Source organism: Pelophylax lessonae (assembly GCF_965119305.1).
Source record: "Pelophylax lessonae genome assembly, chromosome: 3".
Classification (NCBI taxonomy): Eukaryota; Metazoa; Chordata; class Amphibia; order Anura; family Ranidae; genus Pelophylax; species Pelophylax lessonae.
The window spans coordinates 644996792-645021324 of record NC_138770.1 but is presented as its reverse complement, the minus strand read 5'-3'; the positions used below and the strand labels follow the sequence as shown (position 1 = coordinate 645021324).

The following is a 24533-nucleotide window of genomic DNA, read 5'->3' as shown; positions in this document are numbered from 1 at the left end:
AGAGCAGGATCTGTGAGTTAGGTCTGCTCATAGTGCTCAGTGTGCGATTCATCTGGTCTAGTGTTTCACACTGGTTCAATAGGGAAGCATATTGGATAGTGGTGGAAATCTGACCAATGGGTATACAAGCTTTGAGACAGCCCAGTGATTGACACAGACTGATTGTCTCGGTGCAACCTGGGAGGTAGTATAAAAGTCAGGAGCACGTATGCTGTGGGGTCTTTGGCTGGTGAGTAGAGTCCTGGAAGGAGGGTGGCAGCTGCCTTCTCTGTAGCAGTGGCACACAGTCACGGGAAGTCAGGCCTGGGACCAGAAGGAAGGAGCTGAACCCAGAGGCCCATAACAGCTGAATGGAGGGGTAGAGACACTGGAGAACCTTGAAACAGTATTGTGATGGGATCATGTCTAGGGGCCTGACCTGAGGGGGTGCCACCCCGGTGTAGGATAGTCAGAGGACGGGTGTCAGCAGGTCGAGTGAAAGGGGGGTACTAGGTGTGTATCACCAAGATAATTCATCTGGATAGAGGCTTAACTAAGTCTAACTTAATCTATCTAAGTGGCAAGGTGAATCAACAGCCTGGCTGCATCCTCAGACAGGTGTCATCTATTGTGAATAGTCCAAGTTAAAGTATCCCACCCCAATTTAAATAGAACCACAAAAACAATACATCCCCTAGCTGTTCATTGACTGAGCCAGATAGTAAAGAGTTAAATTGTGCATGCTAAAGTTGCCATTGGTAACAGAGGGGGATCCCAAGGTGATTAATCCAGTAGTCCTCAAGGGGGCAGTGCTACATATAGCTGGCCAAAAGGACCATAAACCAAGTTTCCTGTTTTGGGTCTTGGTTCTGGAAGCAAGCACATGTAAAGACCTACTACTTTATTAAACGAATGCCGTATCTCAGTACTTTAGCGGTGGGCTCTTTTAGTTTGTTACATCTCACTGATCAGAAAGATTTCTAGTGTTGCTGCACCTGGAAAATATTGTAGGCAGGTGCAGTGTGGCCTTTCTGCAACAGTGGCACTGTACAGCAGCCACCATACAAAAGGGAACAGACACCCATTTTTCTGTGGCCTCCTTAGGTGTCATCAGGGGAGTAGCTGTCCAGTTGGATGCTGTTGACCCCTGGCAAATAAAAATCAGACTTTCAGTAGGTGCGAGCGGTTAGGTCAGGGACAGGTTCCTGTAAAGAAGGGACTGACGTTATGCTCAGGAATAGTTGCCTCCCTGTTTCAGGTACCTATTGTGGCCCGTCTTCTAGCCACCTCCTCTTTTGGATGCAGTTAGGTGTCAGCCTGGTGTATGGTTCAGTGCAAGTGCTCCGGCCCTGTGTGCAGACTATTATACTTCCGCAATACCTTAAAGCAGGGGTGTCAAACTCAATTTCCTCATGGGCTGTATCTTTAAGACTAGATGTCGTGAGAACCCCCCACATCGGATATCAAGAGCCCCACACTATCAGAAGTCAAGAGTCCCAACCCTCCCATACATCATATTTCCCCCCTCTTATCTTGTGCTGCTGGGAAGAAGTTGGGGGGGGATCTGGGAAGCAGAAAGTGCAAAGTCTGGAGGAGGCCCAAAAGGTGGTCTGGAGTCTGCTGAATGCTGAGACCAGGGGAAAGACAAAAAATGAGTGCTGTGGCTGCACCGAGAGGTACAGGATCTGTAGGAGATGCTCGGTCCTCTGCTGCTGCCACATGTGGTTTAAAATCCATACCGCATCCTTATTTTACTACTGTATATAGCAGGATGATCTGACAGGTTCCAAATTTAAAAATGCTGGGCTCCATGAACCTGTGAATTTTGTTCCACTATGGTGCCTGGCAACACTCAACCTCCCCCCCCCCCCACCCCCCACATTAGCTAAATGAGTAGTTTTTCTGGTCTAAAATGGTTCCCACACCACTAAATATCCAAACTTAAAATGGTTTTCCTCTTTTATTGAATTCAATGTTACATTAAAAAAAAAAATCCACACTTGATACAGAATATTTACAAGTCTTAAAAAAAAAAAAAAAAGTTGCATCTTAAACATCCCCCACCCTCCCACCCCCCTTTTACAAAAGCCCTTTTGAATATCTTCAGCCGGTTGCTTGAAGAGATGAATCTTGATCCAACAAAGTAGAACTGTTGAAAAGGACTGTGCTATAACGGTCTATTAAAAAATAAAACCAACCCATACTTCACAGGCTCACATACTACAAGAAACGAGAACAAAACAGTCACATATGCAGGTGCAAGATGAAGTCTCCTGGTATAAATATTCTCCAAAGCTCTATACAAAAAGTTTTATATCCAGTTACACAGCTTGCTTGATTTCATAATGAATCTAGTATGCAAGTGTTCAGTATTCCGGTCACATGGCTCCCTGAAAGATTTGATCCAGTTGACTTTTCAGATCTATGAGTTGAGTTCTTTTTGCATTTCATTCATCTCCTTCATCTGAAAAAGAAAGTGAATGTTAGCGTGTACAGGTTACAGTGTAAATTTCTATATAGATGACTCTCGCCTAACCAAAACCCCAAAAAGTTATGTTGGTGAGTAGAGTCCTACAACAACATTTACCCCTGAACAAACGCATCCAAAATTAGAGGATATTTGGAGTAATTTGCTGAAAACTGCATATAGTCATTCATACACATTTGCCATCATTCAAAGATCTGATTTCTTGTAAGAGGAAGTATTTGTCCATGAAGTCATTTTAAATAGAAACCTGAAGCCAGAGCACTCAATTTTTGCTTCACTACTTAAGTGGTTGTAAACCTCGGGGGGGGGGGGGGGGGGGGCTAAAGCAAAGCATATCCCTCTATAGTGTGCATTTGTCTCAATAAGCGCACCAAGTGTAATTTCTGTCTGCTGCCTCCTTCCTCTGCCATTTGCAGCAGTCACATCTGCAAATTTTCCTGCCACCAAGAGGGAAGAAAAAAAAAAAAAAAAAAAAAAAAAAAAGAGGGATCCAGTGGTGGCCGGTGTTGGGGCGCAGCCCCTCCCCCTAATCTGCATGCAGGGCGCCAGACTCATTGAGTTCAACGGGGTTTTTTTTTCTGAGACACCCGATTAGAGCCCAATAGGCTTCAGGAGAGGGAGGACTCGGGGCGCAGAGCAGTGTGCCCCGAGCCCACCCATTGTGTGACAATAGCGAATGAAAATTCGCTATTGTCACTCGGATCCTCCTCCTGGCCAATCAGGAAGCGGGTCCGACCCGCTTCCTGATTGGCAAAACCATGCCATTGGCCGAGGAGGCGGGATGACTCGAGGAGACGCCGGGGGACTGAGGAGAAGCTACTGCTGCATCAGGCAAGTGCTGGTCAGGGGTGGGGGGGCACGCTACACTGATCACTCTGCATTGAAAGGGGGCACGCTGGTCACTCTGCATTGAAAGGGGGGCACGCTACCTTGATTACTTAAGGCCCCTTTCACACTTTTGTGACCTCAAAGTCATGTAATTTTTTTACAGCGTTTTTTGCTGCAATGCCTATTACATTTCTGTTCGCTGCAGATTTCCCTTAGAAGAGGTGGCAGTACCAGATTGAAAAATTGGCTCCAGTGAGGACACTGCTGGATTCATGGACAGGCAAGTGCCCCAAGTTAGCAGCTACAGTATTTATATACTGTAGCTGCTGACTTACTTTCTGAAGGAGCCTGGAGCTCCGCTTTAACTCAAATCATAAGCCAGTGATTTGTTAGGATGCCCAATGTGTACAAGCGGAAGTGAAGCAATGATAACAATCCAGATTTGCATGTCAACTCCTTCATTTCTAGTCAAAAGTTACCGTTTTCTTCAGAGGCGGCTCTAGACTTTTTAAGGCCTTAGGCGAAATTCAAATATGAGGCCCCCCACGCACGATAAAAAAAATAAATAAGCAGGCGATATTAAAATTGACTGTATAAATTGCATATTTTAAGGCAAACATCAATACATCTCAGAACCTCGGTATTCACACCTCTTAGAATCTTATTTTTGTAATTAAATTATTCTACAAAATATCTATACACAAACATTGGGTATAGATAAAAAGATTGTGAATGACTACTCAGTTATTCTTGTTGGTGTCTCCTAAAAGTGAAAAAAAGTTGTCGACAGTGTAGTAAAAAAAACACTATAGGGTCAGGAACACAAATGTGTATTCCATCCAATGCAGAGTGACCAGTGCCCCCAACAATGCAGAGTGACCAGTGCCCCCATCCAATGCAGAGTGACCAGTGCCCCCAACAATGCAGAGTGACCAGTGCCCCCAACAATGCAGAGTGACCAGTGTGCCCCCAACAATGCAGAGTGACCAGCGCCCCCATCCAATGCAGAGTGACCAGTGCCCCCAACAATGCAGAGTGACCAGTGCCCCCAACAATGCAGAGTGACCAGCGCCCCCATCCAACGCAGAGTGACCAGTGTGCCCCCAACAATGCAGAGTGACCAGCGCCCCCATTCAATGCAGAGTGACCAGCGCCCCCAACAATGCAGAGTGACCAGCGCCCCCATCCATGCAGAGTGACCAGCGCCCCCATCCAATGCAGAGTGACCAGCGCCCCCATCCAATGCAGAGTGACCAGCGCCCCCATCCAATGCAGAGTGACCAGCGCCCCCATCCAATGCAGAGTGAACAGCGCCCCCATCCAATGCAGAGTGAACAGCGCCCCCATCCAATGCAGAGTGAACAGCGCCCCATCCAATGCAGAGTGAACCAGCGCCCCCATCCAATGCAGAGTGACCAGCACCCCCAACAATGCAGAGTGACCAGTGCCCCCAACAATGCAGAGTGACCAGTGCCTCCATCCAATGCATAGTGACCAGCACCCCCAACAATGCAGAGTGACCAGTGCCCCCAACAATGCAGAGTGAACAGCGCCCCATCCAATGCAGAGTGACCAGCACCCCCAACAATGCAGAGTGACCAGTGCCCCCAACAATGCAGAGTGACCAGTGTGCCCCCAACAATGCAGAGTGACCAGTGCCTCTATCCAATGCATAGTGACCAGCACCCCCAACAATGCATAGTGACCAGCACCCCCAACAATGCAGAGTGACCAGTGCCCCCAACAATTCAGAGTGACCAGTGCCTCCATCCAATGCAGAGCGACCAGTGCCTCCATCAAAATACAAATATTAGAGCTGCTGCTACAAGCCACTACTGCCTGGGCTGGCCATATAAAGAATTGTGGATGGATGGTGGTGGGGTAGTATTCCATTTAGGTCACTCACTCGCTCCGCCTGTCCTCAGGGCTGCTGATAGAAATCGTGGGGCCCTGTACAGCCTACCTGACAAGGCCCCCCTACAGAAAATATCAAAGAGATATTTTGCTAAATATACACTAAAACCAGTATTAGCTGACACAAAACACAACCTAACTTACTAAATTTCTACTAAATCTAAAATTTACAAAACTGTATTGAGGTAATAAATAAAGCTCTATGTGTGAACGAGGTCTGGGGCCTCATTCACATGGGCTATGTGGCCTGTACAGTATTAAAAGTGGATTGTTTATGTGGCTGGAGCCACCTGGAGTTGTGTGCAGGCAAACTATGTTACACTATGTGGCTGTATGAACACATCTGCAGGTCCTAATTTGAAAAGTGTATGGGTTCAGGTGTACAGCCCCCAACACAAAAAGTGGGCATGTGGGGCCACTCACCAACACCTGCCAAATTAAAACCTGCAGCTGTGTTCATATAGCTGCTGCGTCTCCATAAAGTAGCAGGTAGCTCAAGCCGCATAAGCAAATCACTCATTCACATGGACACAGAACCTGTTTAAATGAGCCCTTTTTATTTATTTATTTTTTTTTACAATTTTATTATTTTTTTACTAAAAAAACAATTTTTAAACAATCCTGTTGAGCAGATGAATGATCAGGAAGTGCTCTGTGCAGAGGCTCTTTGTTCATTCACAAACTGAAGAATATTAAACAGTTTACTATTCTTCAGTTATGAATGAGCATGGTGAGTGAAAGGTAGCTATCACTCACTCATTGTGGAAAAAGGAAAGGAAGGGGTTGGTAAATATGACATATTTACCAATCCCCACCCCTATCCTGAAACGATGCCCCTGTGTGTGGGGAGAGAAGAAGCTACTGCTGGGGGGTGTACAGGGAGATCAGAATGCTGGAGATGGGGGGGGGGGGGGGGGGGGGGGGAGTTGTATCCTGGACAGGGAAAATGATCATAGCGGATCCATAGGGGGATTGGTTTTGGGGATAATCCAGATTAATGATTAATAAATATCCATAGAATTATTTGCAAATTAAAAAAATAATAATAATAAATATTTTATATATATAGTAAAATGATTAAGGGTTATTATAGGTAAGGGAATGGGACTGACCTGTAGTTAAAGAGGAAGTAAACCCTCCTCTGACACTTTTACCTATAGGTAAGCCTATGATAAGGCTTACCTATAGGTACTGTAAATATCTCCCAAACATGTACCGTTTAGGAGATATTTACTTTACATGCAGCCAGTGACATCACTGGCGCATGTGCTTTGAAGGAACGGCCGCTGGTGCCTTTCCTTCAGAGCCCCGTGCCGTGACCGTCGGCTCCGGCACGCGTGCACGGGAGTGATGTCACTGCGGCTCCGGCCAATCAGATGGCCGGATGCCGCGATCCCGGAAGACGGGCGACTGGACATGTCGCCCGTCATACAGGTGAGTGAGCAGCACGGCGGGGGCTCGTTCTTAGGTAAGTATTTCATAATGAGCTAGTATGCGATGCATACTAGCTCATTATGTGTTTCTTTTTCAGGTAGCAGCAAAAAAAAAAAAAACTTCGAGGGTTTACAACCTCTTTAAGGATGCAATTGAACTAGTGCTGAGACTAAGCCCCGGTTCACACTTGTGCGAGTGCAGGGTTCGCATGTAATGTCGGAGCGCACTGCTCCGATATTACATGCGATCGGCTGTGCGGTGCGAGTTTAGCCATACACTTTGTATGGCTAAATTCGCACCACAGCCGCACCAAACACGCACAGGACCCTTTTTAGAAGCCGCATCAGGATCGGATCGCACAGCGGTTCACACTTGTGCGATCCGATCCTGTGCGAACTGTCAGATCGCACTGCGATATGCGATCAAACTGGGGGTGTCGTTAAGATTACATTGACACCCCCAGCGTATCGCATATGGCAGTGTGAACTGCCGGGGGTGCGTGTGCGATGCGGGAACAGGCTGCGGATTTGCAGCCTTCCCGCATCGCATAAATGTGACCCGAGCCTCAATTAGGAATCCTGTAATGATAGATCCAAGCTATAGGTATTAGGAAATGGGGCATTATTAATCAGAATGACTAGTAAAGGGGTAAATAGAAGTGATTTAGCGGTGATACATAGATTTGTAGAAGGGAACTGAGTCTGTTATGGGTGATGATAGTGTTGAAGGGGGAGAAGAAATTACATTGCATAGGGGAATGAGTGATTTGTGGCAATGAGTTGTGGGAGAAGCAGACTAGGAGAGAGGAGTGGGGAGCCCCAGCCACACAAACACTGAGCCAGGCTGGATAAGATAAGAGACATCTATGGCTATAATAACGGTGTCAGGGAGGCAGAGCTGGGAGGGGGAGCAGAAAAGGACATACATGCTGGGCAGTTGCAGGAACAGGATGGACTGTGAGACAGGACCGATCACATGGGAGAGGGAGTGAATGCACAATCAACTTAACTGAGTTAACTGAGAAGGGAGAAAGATACGAGCATAATTGGAGGGATGGGGGGGAGGGGTGATATATGACAGGGACAGTAAGCATCCTAAAGCAGGGCAAGAATCTGGGGGGGACGGGCTGGTCTGAGAAACAGGTAGATAAAAGGTAATGCAGGAAGCAGAGCTAAGATCATCAGAGCACTGAGGCACGCAGGGAGAGAATGAAGGAATGCTGTGAATTGGCTGCAGAGGGAGAGAGTCCCTTGTCAGCTGCCAGGCCAGGTACACAAGGACCAGTGGTACCCCCTTATCAGCAGCCCTGTCTGTCCTTACCTTTTTCTCTCTTCTGCTCTTCTCTTCTCCTGGTACCACCGGCGGGAGAATGCAGGGGAGGAGTTATGTTGAGTCGTGATGTCTTCGCTCTCCATTGGCTGATTGCAGGACCAGGAGGAGGAGACTCACAGCAGAGCACAGCACAGCACGCACGGGTGAAACCGTGATGTGAGTGCGGGGCCAAGGTTTTTCAATCCTGTACTAGCGCCGGCGCCGCGGCAATGTGGATGCGGCCACCGGCGGCCAAGATTATTTCTACTTATATTATTTACTGGGCAGAAAGGCGGCCGCGAGGCCCCTTGAAGCGCGAGGCCTCAGGCGGCCGCCTAAACTGCCTAATTAGAGAGCCGCCTCTGGTTTTCTTCTATATATGGATTTGACAAGTTTAATACCCATATACAAAGCTTTAGATTTTCCACCATAATAAAAAAAAGTTACTTACTTCAGCCTTTTCATAGCGGCCTCTCTTTCTCCTGGTCAGAACCTGATGGAACAAAAAATAAATATCAGTTAAAGCTTTGAAAACCCATTTCAATACATTGAGTGGAGAATTCTTGACATGGGTTACCCAGAAAGTTTTATTCAGTCTGGTAAATGTTTGCCTAAAGACCTGTGGTACTAGGATCAGTTTAGTTTGGCTTTACTACCTGGGAAGCAGTCCTTTTTTCACAGGACATGCTGTGGCATACATTAGCACTGATAAAAGAACTGATAAAAGATAGACAAGCTGAACACTGTAGAGGGCCTCAATGCAGCACTGGCTAGCACTTGTATAATCAGGCTTTCTTGGAAAGTGCTGGGAATTCTCAAAAATTTCAAGGTAAAGTTCACAAGATCTGGGAACCACAATCATTACATAAGTGTCCTAGGTGGATAAAAGTTGACAACCAGTATGAGAATAATGAGTAAAGCCTTGATAGGCTGAAACTCAGTGTTGGCTGTTTGGAACATGTGTACACCTTGGGGAGTTCAATGAATTCATCCTCACCCGATTGTCAACTATTTGCATGAAAAGGACCCATGTTGTGAGGTGGAGATCACAAACCAGGCATGGCGAGTGGGAAAAGCTCTTGCCAGCCCTGATTACATGATTGGGTTGCAGTCCAATTATCTTGCATGTGTGTTCTAACCTGCAGCTTCTGTAAATGCTTCTCCCCCCCAAATGTTTGGTAAATATTAGCACTTCCCTCAAGATTTGCCCTAGTCACTCTTCCCTTTCATACATCAAGCACATGATTTTTCACTTTGAGTCACTGACCCAGAATACATAGATCAGGAAAGTCAAGGATGAAGCGAGCATCAGCAATGGTAGCCAAGCAATTTTTTTTTTTTTTTTGAAAAGTCAGCAATAGTAGCTTATTCATAACAGGTTTAGTCTAACATTTATGCACAGAGAATTATCCTTGCTAGACAGCACAGCTGCAACTTAGACCTTAAACCCATGGCTGACCAACAGTGAAGGAGCAGCATGTCATTCATGCATCCATCAGCACATGTTAATGCTGCATAGTCTGACTGGCTCCCACTCCTGGTTATTTATGGTTTCTGAAGCCACTTTTATAGCTAGTGTTGAGCTTCATTCCTAGGTTTGATGTTAACAGGCCAGTGAGTGCTGTACTAGTGATTGCAATATTAGACCCATGAATCAAAGCCACATGGCCAGACTCCATATACAGTAGTGATCAATAGTCTGAATTGCTAGCTGGTGACTTCCTTTAGTGTGGAAGATAAATTAGCAATCCTACTCTAGTTGTAAGAAGGGGGAAAAAAAAAAAAAAATGTATTCTTCTAGTTAAGATAAAAAAAAAAAAAAACATACGCGCTCCAAGACTAGCCTGCTTTTGCGAATGTCAAACTGTCAAAACTTACCAAGACTACTATTCCTGCAATAATCGCCACGATCACCACCACAATGACTGCAATCACACCTGGGGTCAGATGCTTCATGCTGATTTCATGGGGCTTCTCATCAATGTAATAGATAACAGGCTCTTTTACACCAAAGCTTTGGCCATTGACAGTGAGTTGAAATGGCATATCTGAAGTAATGATGGAATCGCCTTTGATCTGTTAAAAAAAAAAAAAAGAAATAAATTTAGTGTCAGCTTATATCCTGTGGTGATAAACAATTATTTCTGGGTCTGACATGCAACAGTCCTTTAAAGCCCGATTTAAATACTTATAACTAATGTAATAAGGCTGTTTTCAATATACCCTGCACCACTTAAGAAATAAACAAAGCAGTGTATTTATGTATATACAGCTTGACAACATTACAGTGCAGGCGGATTCCATTGAGCTTTAGGATGTTGAAAAGCTGGGTTCAGTTAGCTATTGTGATATTTAACTATTATGGAAGTTACCTACCCTAGAAGATCTATACTTACATCTTTCTCCATGTAGTAGCCAACATCAGCAATGTCCACATCATTAGGTTGTTTGACTGAAGAATTCTGCTTTAGATCTATGTAGATAAAGTGGTCTTCAACCTACAGAAAGCATTAGAAAGATAATTACTAACTCAGCCCATCCAAAATATTTGAACATTAGCGTGTGAATGAATACAGACAGGTGGGTTAGTATGTCATTTAGAAGACACCCAAAATGGGACTGCTCTCAGTAATCCTTTGTACAATTTTTTCCAATTACGGAAAGTCACTCAAATTTGTTAGCGTGGCCAGAGCTCTGTTACCCATCTATCCCATCAACTCAGCACATTTTTGGCAAAAGTTCCCCAATCGTGAGATTGAGAATGGAAGATAAGGTAGCACAACACAATAGATATGAGGTCTTTTGCTTAAGGTGGACCCCTTGGATTATACAGAACCAGAGGATTTTGTGACCTTAATGTAAAGCTTTGTCCTCAAAGGTTTGGTAGATTGGAAAAGTGCAATGGGCCTCCTAATTCAGTCTCTCCAATGGAGTTTATTCAGGTTTACAATAAATGTATTATCTATATAGGATGGGGGTTGCGCAGTGGCAAAGTGGTTAGCACTCCTGCCTAGCAGCACTAGGGTCATTTGTTCAAATTCCAACTACAGGGCTACCTGCATGGAGTCTGAATGTTCTCCGTGCCGTTTCTCTGGGTACTCAGGTTTCTTTCCACTCCAAATTTATGCTGGTAGTCAATTGGCCCTAGTATGTATAAATGAGTAAGAGTGTAAGCTCCTTGAGAGCAGAGACTGGTGTAAATGTTCAAAATATATGTAAAGCACTGCATAAAATTGACAATGCTTTTAAAAAAAATAAGCCATGTAATATAGAATGGGGAGGAGATATGCAATGAGAAACTATCCTGTTCTTGTATAGCTTCCCTTTGTGCGAAATCTGATGTTCCTGCCAGCCCTTCTGCTTTTCTGTGTTTAAAAACACACACCAAGCAGGAGAACACGTTGTGGTCAGTTCTCTAGCTATGCTGGGAACTCTGCTTTCCAATAATCAGACTTGCATTTTGTAGTTTGGTCTAGTTTCACCCTGCCCAGCTGGGTTCATGCATGTCAAGTTAAGGAAGCCCATTCAATGAAAGTGTTTGCGCAGTATAGCATGTTAGGGTAAAGCTGCATGTCATGCGGTGGTGCACCCTTCAAAATAAATGGCTCCGCAGCAGTAACTGCAACATTGCACTAAACAGTACATTGGATTGAGACCATTTAGTTTAAGGGTCCATTCACACTACTGCAGGGCATTAAAGCGGTTGTATACTGCAAAAAAAAAAAAAAAAAAACTACTAGCTCATTATGAAATACTTACCTTAAAAACGAAGCCCCAACACGGACCCCCAGACACCGCTGTGGGAGCTGACACTCCCTCGGTGTCTCTTCCGGGTTCAGCGACTCCGGTGCTGTGAGTGGCCGGAGCCGCGATGACGTCACTCCCGCGCATGGGAGTCACTTTCTGCCAAGTGCCTGGGAAGGAAGCGGCTGCATGCAGGGCAAATATCTCCTAAACCGTGCAGGTTTAGGTGATATTAATTGTACCTACAGGTCAGGTAAGCCTTATTATAGGCTTACCTGTAGGTGAAAGTTAATTAAAATGGTAGTATACATTTTTTTTGTGTAAAAGGCAGCCCATAGGTTTCCTAATGCACCAAACATGGTTCATGTGCCATTTCTGGCAGCATGCTGCAGTGCAACACATCCATCAGCAAGGTGCACTGGTGCGTCCTTCAGAATCAAGGACATCACACATGCCTGTAGCCTGCATTACTGCAAAGCAATAGTGTGAACGGGCCCTCAAAGTTAACTGCTGAAAAATGCTAGGTTAATATTTTTTACATTTTAAAATCAATCTTGAAGCAAACATACACCAGTTAACAGCCACTTAAGTGGCTCCAGAAGCCACTAAGGTAAATCAGAATATTTCCTACAAAAGTAAATACAAAGCTATGGTTGAAAAGAGGAGAACAGTCACAAAGTACAGTTGTAGGATTGTCAGTGAAACCAAGCATGAATAGCGGGCATACCTCAATTTTATCAATGTATTTTGAAGGCAGGTTATACCTGGTAGTAATCAGGCTTCGCAGGGCCCTGTTGAGGGGCAGAAGAAAAAAAAATTGTAAGTGTCACATTTATAGGGGAGAGAGAAAAAAAAAAAAAAAAAAAAAAAAAAAAAAAAAAAAAAAAGCCTGCAGTACCTACCCTTCAATGGAGCCATCTGGCACTTTATCAGTGTTGTTGCGTTTCATCTCAATCATCACCCAGCTGTAAAGAGAATACGGTACATTCAATTTTCCAAAAGGTAAAAAGTACACACCAGTAAAACCAATTTAGCCTGGAAATACCCATTAAGAGCTGGACTCAGACACAAGAACACAAATGACATACCCAGAGCTTGTCACCCATCACAACACCAGGATACAAATTGGGGAGGGGGCAGTTAACTGGAACAGCAAAAAAGAACCCTAGTACAGGCTGCTTAAAAAGTCACCCTACAGTTGATTACATATGATGCCCTCAAATATTTTAACTTGGGGTGACCAACAAATGTTTTCCTTGTGAATGCTAAGAAGCAGCACCCTCCTAATTTGTATTTGTATTTGTGACTCCTCTTGCTTTGATGTTTAGAGCAAAATATCACGCTCAACATTGACCAATTTTTAATCCTTAGTTAGCATTTTTTTTTTTTATATACAAAAAAGGTACTGGTTTAAACTTTTTACATTTCTTCAGTTACTTTCTGGGTTCTAGGCATAGACAAGTTATGCCCTACATCCCAGGAGTCTTAATTAGGGGTTCTTAGCCAACCACACCCTTCTGTCTGCACGCCTCAGCTAAAGGACAGATTGATTCCAGGAAGTAAATGCTACAAGAATTCTGCTCTTACTCAAGATGGCCACTAGCAGAGAAGATTAGACTAGGTGTTTAAAGTGATTTTGCAGCAAAATAAAGCAGAAACATGGATGGATTGGAGAGTTTGCCTTCAACATAAAAATAAAGGGATTCCAAAATTTTAGATTTTTGTTCTATAACCTGTGCAATGGCTTGACCACTGTGCCACGCACTGCTGCCTGCATCCATAGACGCCCTGTCATAGGATTTATTTGCCGTCAATCTGCCCTGTGAGGAAGGAGAGTGAAGCTGCTCTTGTGCACAGCGCAAGGTTCAAGTTTACAGAGGGGGGAGAGAATGGGGAAATCCTGACAAGGTTTCTTTACCTCAATGTGGTCTCTGCATGAAGGTAAAAAAACCTATGACTTTAGAACCCATTAGCGTTTGTGGTGCTCAGATGCAGTGTAGTTCTGTTAAAGGGACTTCCAGCGCTAACTGATATCTCACTCTAAGGAATGAATAAAGTCAAATTACCGTGTGGTGCTGCTAATTAATGCGGATTCAGCATAAGTCAGTGCATGCTGCTGCCCCTCCCCCCATAGTTCTGTTATAAATCCCTGACATGGATACAGATCACAAGTTAAACCTTCAGACTACAGAATCCATGAAAACGCAAGGGGAAGAAATGCCACCAAAGCTTGCACCTTTACATACAAGATGGTAATGGAGGCTTCCAAACTTGAGCTCAAATGTTTGAAGAGCACTACTAGTTTAGATTTCATAGGCCTAGGGTCACACTGATGCGATGTGAGAAACAGTGAATCCTTCGAGTCCGCCCCCCCCCATGTCATTGAGAAATCGCACTATTCATGCAATCTGCAGGTGTCAATGTTTTCAACACCCTGCAACCGCTCTCAAAATGCAGTGCAATTGCCACCCACCTCTAGTCACCAGCTCTAAAAAGCCATTACTTACGAAGTTCTAACCAGCTCTGAACACTTCCAGTTTTTGTCTCCTTTGTCAGTTCTTCTAACTCCAGCTGAGTTCACACACCAGCATGTCTCGGTGTTGTTACACTGCCTTGCTTTAAAGGTGCCATTATCCTCACAGTCTGGATTGTACAGCCCATCATTGTCGATTAGAGCAGTTGGAGGTCTCTGTCTTCTTCCACCCTTGGTTCCAATGCTCTCTCTCTTCATTAGCCAACATTTAGGTACCACTGGAAAAATGCAAGTAAGAACTTGTCAGAATACACAAGGCTGATATACATTGTCTGAAGGGGGGGGGGGGGGGGGGGGTGGCATGTCCAAAAATACAGAATACAGCACACTGCTCATGAGAGTTTACATGCGAAGGGCTGATTCACACAACATGCAGTCCAGCAAGTTTTCATGCATAAAAAAAAAAAAAAAAAAAAAAAAGAGAAAAATGCATGAAAAGTAGGTTAAATAGTTTCCCAATGGCATAGCTCACACCAGAGCGGTGGGAGGGGAGGGATACAAATCGGCAATATAGGATGAGCTGGTGGTATACAAGTATTGTGTGCTTTTAATCTGAGCAGCTCTGATGCCATTTCAAACCAATGTAGATGTGTCAGTATCAACTAACTTGGAAACTCCAAAAAAGAAAAAAATCTCAACATAGCCGTTTACTCCAGGGGTAACAACCTTAAAAGTGGGCTCCAGTTGGCATGCATGTTCCTTTTAGTTCCCAGATTAGCTGCAAAGTGCTTTGGGTTTAAACTAGTTGGAAGAAGTCTTAGGCAACTGCTTTGGTTCTAGAACATACTGGAGAAGATCTGTCATGTATATTCTGCACAAATACAATAATAAAACTCTTATCACCGGCTGCAGTCACTAAAAGCATGGAGGTGCCAAAAGGTGATAGTGCAAGAATTGTGAGTGCTATCAAGTTAATTATAGTGCTGTTGCAATTCTATACTGGGGAAGCCTACAAAAAAAAAAAAAAAAAAAAAAAAAAAAGCTAGCACCCTAAATGTTTATTTCTCAATGCAAATTTAACAGGATTTAGTTCTACAAAGCGATTGATCGGGAAAAGTAAAGTTAGTTTTAGGTACACTTACATTTGCTACAGTCGACTGGCTTCGCATCTGTACCTAGTAGAATAGAACATTTGCAGTTTGGTCCAGTACCATCTGTGTCACACTTTGCATTTACAAGGGTCTTGCAGTTGCAATCTAGAAGAAAAGAGACGCAAAATTAACACCCAAGATGACATAACTTTGTTATGGGCACCTACCACACACACACACACACACACTTGGGGCTTAAAGACAGGCAGGGCCAATCAAAAGCCATTTAGTATCTAGTGACAAGCCTTTTGGTGTTGACATCTGGAATATGGGAACTGCCATTGCCAAACTAAGCAAGTGTCAGCTACAAGGCCAACATCCTTTAGGCCTAAGGGGACCATAAAAAAAATGTAAAGTTTAGTGGGCATGTTTCCCCTCCCTGGAGCCACCATCAATGGCTGTACAGGGTTACCAGTACATCTGAATCCAAGGACATACATTTATATGCATGCAGAATGTCAGCACACCTGTAGGTTTTACACAGTACCAACATGCACAGCCACCGATTTGTCAGGGTGGCTGTGCATAGCACCTGTGGCTCCAGATTAGGGAAATGTGCACAAATTGTATGTCATACAGCCCCAGGCTCCTGCTTGCATGAGGCCTACAGCAGAACTGAAAACATCCATATTTGCACACAGGAGATTCATCCAGACACTGAGTATTTACTAAAGCTGGCGTGCACAAAATCTGGTGCAACTCTACATCAAAACCAATCAGCTGCCAAGTTTTATTGCCAAAGCTTAACACAAGCCGAAGATAGAAGCTGATTGGCCATCATGCACAGCTGCACCAGTTTGAGTGTTCCAGTTTTAGTAAATCTCCAAGTGCCTAGGATGTACGCCTCATTGTATTTTCTAAAGCATCTTGCCAAGAAGTCTGTACTGCATTGGAGACCTAGCATCTCTTTTCTGTAATAAAGTCCCTTCTAGCTCAAATGTTTTAACATTTAGGAGCCAAGTTCCAGTTTAAGAGACCAGGCATTTCCCTGAACTCTAAGCAGTCTGTTACCCTAACACAAAGTCACCCAGTGTGAAATGAAAACCTGACCGAGGTCCTAACTTCATAGAAGGTGTGACAATTTTAATTCCTAGAATGCCTATGGCAAAGCACTATGGTGGTGAGTTGTTTGCACTTGAGCGTATTTTGACATGTTTTAGGGTTTGATCACAAGGGGATCGTTCACTACGAGTTCAAAAAGCATGATACAATGGTCAGCCAGCATTGTTGCATGGAAATTCTGAAAAGCTTATGAGAATCTGTTTGGATGAAAAGACCAACTCTGGCCTGATGAGTGGCCTCACCATGACAATGCTTCTGCACAAACATTTTACAGTGCATTCTGGGAATTGTCACATCTGTATGGGGAGACCTCCCCTCCTATGCTGTACCTACACCCGTCATAGAAGTTATGTACTCCAAAAAGAAAAATTGCGATGCCAAGCACCTTGCTCCTGCGCTCAGAACCAGGTTCAGGCTGCCTCTATCCCAGAACTCCCACTTGGCATCCACTATGGCCAAGCCTTGCTGCCCTCTACGACCGGGTGGTCGACAAAACACTGCAAAAAAACAAAAAACGGCACACCAGCCTAGCGCATTATCCTCAGTGGGCTTTTATTAATTAAAGTAGCATTAAAAATAGCTACTCAAACATGCTATATAAACCAGCATATCAATTCCTTTGAGCAACGTCCATATTACAAGTCCAATGTCTCGTGAAGACAAAAGGTTGACGCGTTTCGAGGCAATGCCTCTTCCTCAGAGCGTCAGCCTTTTGTCTTAACAAGACATTGGACGTTGCTCAAAGGAATAATATGGATGTTGGACGTTGCTCAAAGGAATAATATGGACGTTGCTCAAAGGAATTGATATGCTGGTTTATATATCGCATGTTTGGGAGTAGCTATTTTTAACACTTTAATAAAAGCCCACTGAGGATAATGCGCTAGGCTGGTGTGCCCTTCTTTATGTTTATAGAAGTTATGTAAACTGCCCACCAGAGGAGCTACTCCTTCCCAATGCTATACTAAGATTAGGCAGAATAAGGTTCCATAGATCTTACTTGTGACACTCACCAAGGCCAGGAATTGGTGTGAAGGTCTGTTGCTCACCAAGAAATATAGACTCTAAAATTAGCTAAATTATATCAATAAAAGAGGGGTTCTTAATGGATATAGGTATCACATCCCAAATAGTTTTAGCGAAAGAAAAATGTTATGGGGCGGGATTTTAACGGTACCATCTATGACCAATAGGGTATTCAAAATTGTAGATACTAACAGTAACTACAATTTTGAATACCCTATTGGTCATAGACGGTACCGTTAAAATCCCGCCCCAAAACATTTTTCGAAGAAATATAGAATGATAAAAAGGCAGCTACAAAGCTCAGACCAGCGATCGCAGCTTTAAAAATTTTTACCCAACAGGATCCTGAAAAATGTATCTATTCCTTTAAAGCAGAAACTCCAAATATGTTGTCAGCAATTTTGATGATCAGAAGGGATTGCCAGGCAACCTATACACATTCAGCTTAGTAAATGAGTGGCTAGAAATCTGTACAACCACTGCAGACATTTGCTGGTACTGGTTCCCCCATCCAGATTAAGTGATCTGGAAAAAGCAAGCAGCCAGTGAAGGTTGAAACTTGAACCAATGAGACCAACTTCACACATCTGGCCTCGGACAAGGATTACAAAAGTAGAGCCTAATGCCTCGTACACACGCAACGATTATCGGCCGACCGATCGTCCGACTTTTGTCCAGAGCGGTGTTTTGTTGGTTGGAATGTGCCTAGACTGCACACGAATTTTCTCGGCCAACAAAAATCTAAAAGAAGTGATGTCATGTGCTGGTTTACTTTCCGTATGTTTTCTCTTCTCTGAGCATGCCCAGTCTTCCTCATCAGATTTTTGTCTGCCGAAATCTGTACTGACCGACGGGAAAAAAAAAAAAAAAAAAAAAAAAAAAAAAAAAAAAAATCGGCCGTTGTGTTGATGGGCAACAAAAATGTTATAGCCTGCACACAGATTTTTTTTCGGCTGAAAAGTCAGAGTCGGTTGTCGGAAGCATCATACTAACAAGCCGAAAATCGGGCCGTTGGCTGAAAATTCACGGCCAATTATCGATGCGCATGTACGAGGCTTTACAGAGCTCAATTCCTGACAATTCTATTTATACACTGATCTGCCATGATATAATCACCCACCCATTATTGAGTAAGTCCCCTTTTTCACCAAAATAGCCCTGACATTTCAAGGCATGGACTCCAAAATGAACACACATGAACAGGACCCAAGGTTTCCCAGCTTAACATGGTCCAAAAGCATTACAAAGACCTTGACTTCTTACTATACTGCATCCTGGTTCCATCTCTTCCCTAGGTAAGACGTACCCAGCCTTCCACATAAAAATGGAGACCGGGCCACCTTCATTCATTGCTCCATGGTGCAGGTCTGGTGCCCATGTAGGCTCTTTTGGCTGTGGACCCATCAGTATGGGCACCCCGACTGGACTGTAGCTACACAGCCCCATATATAAAACAAACTGATGCTCTGTTCTGACCCCTTCCCATCAGAACCAGCATTCACTTAGCAATGCGAGCTCCAGTAGCTCTTTATTGGATTGACCTACACAGGCCAGCTTTTCCCCCCCCACCTGCATCAGTGAGTCTACCAGCTATGACCCAATTGCCATTTCTACTTTTGACCCCTTTTGGTTGGTCCTGACCACTACAGACTGGAAAGATCACTTGAGAGCTGCAGTTTCAGAGTTGCTCAAATCTTACATTTGTCAGTTGCTTCTGCTTTATATAGATCAACTTCCGGTGTTCTAAAATTTCATCGGACCGTGAAAATTCTGGACCCTCATCACTTCGTGACACTACGTCACCACCAGCTGGTGCGAGCCCTGGAGCGCATGCTCACAAGACATTTTCCAGGTCGGTTGGAATTTTAAGACTTAGCGAACAGCTGACTGAGAGGAGGCGGGGCTGAGGCACCGGGTATGTGCGGTCACCAACTCCCACTTCCGGGTCTATGCGTTCCAGACAGATCTCTTTTCCATCATTCCACACATCGAGAAATAATAAAATGTTTAATTCATCATATTATTATTCACTTGCGCGTTATAGAGGTCTAATGGTGCTTTTCCACTGCATGGAACCGAACGGTTCGGCTCGCTTTTGTGCTTTTCCACTGCTGGTACCGCATGGTACGGTGTAGGAACGGTTCGGTACGGTGGCGCTTTTCCACTGCATGGAACCGAACGGTACGGCTCTCTAAAACAGTACCACCTCGATTGTGGTTTCAAGAGGTACCATATCCCACAATCCTTTGCATGCAGTCACTACCAGCCACTGATTGATGGTCAGAGAATCATTATCCCACCCACTTAACTTTAGTGGAAAAGCAAACCATACCGAACCGTTCCAACAGTGTACCATGCGGTACATACCAGCAGTGGAAAAGCAAACCGGGCCAAGCATGTACTTGCAGTGGAAAAGTGCCATAATTGTCTCCCTCAATGTGTCCCCACAAGACCGTTCTACTGCATTTTCCTGTCAGCTCTGGTCTCCAGAAAAGTGGCCGCCGCCCTTTACTTCAACAGAACAGAAAGGTGGACACTTTTTTTGTCAGCTGTTCGCCAAGTCTTAGAATTTCATCGGACCTTGAAAATGCCTTGTGTGCATGCGCACGGGGGCTCGCACCAGCTGGGTTATACGTAGCGTCACCGGAAGTGACAAGGTCCGGAATTTTCATGGGTCTGACGAAATTTTAGAACACCGGGACAACATGATCACTTGCTGCCTAAAGACTAACCCACTTCCACTTGTCATTGCTGAGATAATCCATGTTACTCAGTTTACCTGTTAGTGGTCATAATGTTAGAGTTGATGGGTAAGAGAGACTACAACGCTCAGGCCTCACCACAGTCCAGTGAGGACAGACCCCAAGATTCTATCCAGACGGGTTCTCCAACCCCCCCCCCCCCCCCCCTGTTTATCAGCAGAAACTCCCTTCTAAGGAACTGAAAAGTCATTTGTGATGTACAGAGCAGCCTACATACACCACTTAGTGAAGGGAACCGGCTACCAGGCCCAATCCACATTCAATACCTTTCATCTCAATGACCTGGGACAAGCATGCAGCCAGTGAGGGCTGAAAACCCAACCCAGGACACCCATATGCCTGGCACAGGACAAGGATTACAGAAGTCATGAGAGCCCCATTACAGCTAATCCCATAGGGAGAGTTCGATTATCTGGGCGGTTCTTTTCCTTCAGTTCCAGGTGTCCATACAGGAAGGGGGACTCCCCATAGTGATACCACATGAAGGGGGGGCATAAGAAGACCACATAAGGGGGGGCACGCCATAAAAAAACCACGAGGGGGCGCCATAGAATGACACCACATGGGGGGGCATAAAATGACACCACATGAGAAGGGGGGGGCGCATAATAGACACCACATGAGAAGGGGGGGGCGCATAATAGACACCACATGAGAAGGGGGGGGCGCATAATAGACACCACATGAGAAGGGGGGGCGCATAATAGACACCACATGAGAAGGGGGGGCGCATAATAGACACCACATGAGAAGGGGGGGCGCATAATAGACACCACATGAGAAGGGGGGGCGCATAATAGACACCACATGAGAAGGGGGGGCGCAAAATAGACACCACATGAGAAGGGGGGGCGCAAAATAGACACCACATGAGAAGGGGGGCGCAAAATAGACACCACATGAGAAGGGGGGCGCAAAATAGACACCACATGAGAAGGGGGGGCGCATAATAGACACCACATGAGAAGGGGGGGCGCATAAAATGACACCACATCAAGGGGGGGGTAGAAAAAAAAAAACTTGTACAATTCCCCCCCCCCCCCCCCCCATTACACATCATTGCAGGTCTGGCCTAAATATTCCCAGAAATCGCACCTCATACAAACAACAAAAGGCAGTGACTGAGAAAATTCCCCTGTGTCACGGCCACGCCCTGTTACGTCACTAAGGTGTGTAGAGACAGGTGAGAGCAGCCAGGCGCCATCTTGTCACAGAGCCGCGCCTCACCCTCCATACAGAGCGGGAATTCCTCCATTATACAACTTCCCGCACACCGATACAATGTATCCACCCAGATACTTCTACTAACAGCTACAGAGTTACACAATGTATCCGCTAAGATAATAAATATTTCCACCGACACTTCTAATACAATGTGTCCAGAAATACTGCTATCAGCAACAGGTACAAAGTTACACAATGTATCCTCTGAGAGACTTCTATAAGAAGCGGTTATAATGTATCCACTGAGATATTAATGCGAAGGAGGTGCAGTCACACAATGTATCCAATCCGACTACAACAGCTCTATACTACAATATCTCCTCTGCTTCCCCCCACCCTACAATTCTAATCTCATGACTTCAATACTGGTGCACCCCTCCCCCCCCCCCACTTCTACCTGCAAAACTATAAATCTATCAGTGACCCCTGTGAGGAGATCTCCTCTACAGATCCCGTTGGATCTCTGGGAATAGCGGAATATTCAGCCCTGACCTCCCATCAGGTAAAGTCCTTATCAGTTGGCCTTGTGATACCGCACCGACATAAATCACCTTATCGCCTGATAACCTATCTCACAAACAATGAAACTCTCTCATACTTCACAGCCGCAGAGAAACGAGCAGCCTGCCTACACGGGGCACTACAAGTACCAGCCAGTCTCTGGGCTTCACCTCTTTAAGCATTACCAGTCTGTAGACTCCTAGCCCACCCATGGAGCCATGCCATGGTCTTTGAAGCCCAGACTACACATGGATTTATATTGAAGCCCAGACTACACATGGATTTATATTGAAGCTTAGAGACTACATAGATTTATATTTTCCTTTGGGAAGAAGTCTGAATCGGAGCCATGGCACAGTCTGGTTTGTAGACCCCCCAATCTACCCATGGATCCATGCCATAGGATTTCAAGCTCAGCCTACAAATTGATCCATGCCATAGTCTGTAGATTTTAAAGCAACCCATAGCACGGTTTGTAGACCCAAGGCTGCCCATACCATGGTTTTTGAAGCCCAGGCTACCCATTAAATATTCATAAAAACAGTATTATGAATCTGATCCATGGCAGTCTGGTCTGTAGACCCCCAATTCACCCATAAATCAATGCCATGGCCTGTAGACCCCCAAGCCACCTATGCCATAGTCCCCAAGCCATAGTATTTGAAGCCCAGCCAACCAGTGGATCCATACCATGGTCTGAAGCCCCCTAAGCTACCCATGTCATAGTCTTTGAAGCCCAGCCTACCAGGGAATCCATACCATGGTCTGAAGACCCCCAAGCTACCCATTGCACGCTCTGTAGACCAAAAGCTACCCATGTCATAGTCTTTGAAGCCCAGCCTACCAGAGGATCCATACCATGGCCTGAAGACCCCCAAGCCATAGTCTTTGAAGCCCAGCCTACCAGGGGATCCATACCATGGTCTGAAGTCTCCTAAGCTACCCACTGCAAGCTCTGTAGACCCAAAGCTACCCATGCCATAGTTTTTGAAGCCCAGCCTACCAGTAGATCCATACCATGGTCTGTTGAAGCCCAGCCTACCAGTAGATCCATACCATGGTCTGAAGACCCCCAAGCTACCCATTGCACGCGCTGAAGACCCAAGGCTCCCCATTCCATAGTGTTTGAAGCCCAGCCTACCAGGGGATCCATACCATGGTCTGAAGACCCCCAAGCTACCCACTGCAGGCTCTGAAGACCCAAAGCTACCCATGCTATAGTCTTTGAAGCCCAGCCTACCAATGGAGTCATACCATGGTTTGAAGACCCCCAAGCTACCCATTGAATGCTCTGTAGACCCAAATCTATCCATGTCATAGTCTTTGAAGTCCAGTCTACCAGGGGATCCATACCATGGTCTGAAGACCCCCAAGTTACCCATTCCATAGTCTTTGAAGCCCAGCCTACCAATGGAGCCATACCATGGTCAGTAGAAGCCCCCCAATGGAGCCATACCATGGTCAGTAGAAGCCCCCCAATGGAGCCATACCATGGTCAGTAGAAGCCCCCAAGCTACTCATGGACCAATCTGAGACAGGTTGGGTCTCTGCCTCCTACAGATACCTATCTACCTCTACAACAGATCGAGTAACCAGGGCATGCTGGCACTTGTGGTTCCATTTGGAGACATGATTCGACCAGGACAGCTTTTCTATAGTCCTGGAAACCATAATCCTGTACAGATCGGTCAATTTATGAACCAATCTTTGTAGATAGACGCAGCTTCTGATATGGATCGACACGCTGGGACTTGTAGTTCCACAAAACCAACAAGAGTTATAACCACTAATATATAAAAGTTTCTTGAAGCCATGAGCTGTAGGGGAGCAGTGACCCCATAGAATGAAGAGAGGACTGGAGACACTTACTTTGGCTCTGAGCTTGTCCTAGGAGGGTGAAGCAGAGAAGGGTAGCGGCCAGGCTCAGCATGGTGAAGGTCTTCATGGTGTGATCGGTGGACTTCTTCTCCTGATGTCCTCCTCGGTTCAGCAGTCCTCACCTAAGTCACTTCCTATTCCCCCTCCCCCTTAGACCAGGTCAGACCGGTCGGACAGGTCTCTGCCTTTTTCACAAACAAGGACGAATCTCCAATTACACCTGGATACCGATCACAGCTCCCTCCCCCGAAACCAGCACCGTACACAGGAGACCGAACACCCGAATCACACACAGACTCTCCGATCCTCCCGAATAATGTCCTCACTGGTTCCTGGCTGGAGGTGCACAATGGACTTCTCCTCCTTCTCCCCCAGGAGTTATATACAAGGGCGGAGTGACGTCACTTATTACCCAGCGAAACTTACTGACACACCTGGGGCAGGGGGGCGGGCACTTACCTAGCTTTGTCATAGAGATTCTGTGCTAGGTGATGTCATGACCCCGCCCACCGAGAGGGAAACCAGGATTGTCATTCATTAGGAAGTCTCAGATTCGGCTATTTATACAACTAGATCAAAGTCATGGGAAGTCCCAGGAGTCCTATCATTACTTCTCCCCATGATAAACCCCCATAGATTGTCTTCTTCTGTGTCACAATTTTTTGGGAAATGAAAATATTAAAGTATAACTTAAGGAAAAAACTTTAAAAAAAATTCTGAATAGAGTGGAGGGGGATTGGGACGCCTGTCAGTTTTTA

The 24533-nt window shown here is 45.2% G+C and overlaps 1 protein-coding gene across 1 annotated transcript; it reads right to left on the bottom strand.

The window, feature by feature from the left end:
* Window positions 1-1994: 1994 nt before the first annotated feature.
* On the bottom strand, window positions 1995-24040 carry EPCAM (epithelial cell adhesion molecule). The gene is made up of 9 exons (XM_082252007.1): window positions 23767-24040; window positions 15314-15427; window positions 14206-14449; window positions 12601-12663; window positions 12426-12489; window positions 10351-10452; window positions 9833-10030; window positions 8406-8447; window positions 1995-2443 (listed from the first exon to the last, which is right to left on the bottom strand). Exons 1-9 carry the CDS (start codon window positions 23840-23842, stop codon window positions 2402-2404), a joined length of 945 nt encoding a protein of 314 aa, XP_082108133.1. The 5' UTR covers window positions 23843-24040; the 3' UTR covers window positions 1995-2401.
* Window positions 24041-24533: the final 493 nt, after the last annotated feature.

Coding starts and splice junctions, on each gene's coding strand:
- EPCAM (XM_082252007.1), bottom strand. CDS start 23,842: ATGAAGACCTTCACCATGCTGAGCCTGGCCGCTACCCTTCTCTGCTTC. Junction 10,453..12,425: donor AATACATTGATAAAATTGAG/GTATGCCCGCTA, acceptor TGCTTTCTGTAG/GTTGAAGACCACTTTATCTA. Junction 8,448..9,832: donor TTGCAGGAATAGTAGTCTTG/GTAAGTTTTGAC, acceptor TTGTTCCATCAG/GTTCTGACCAGGAGAAAGAG.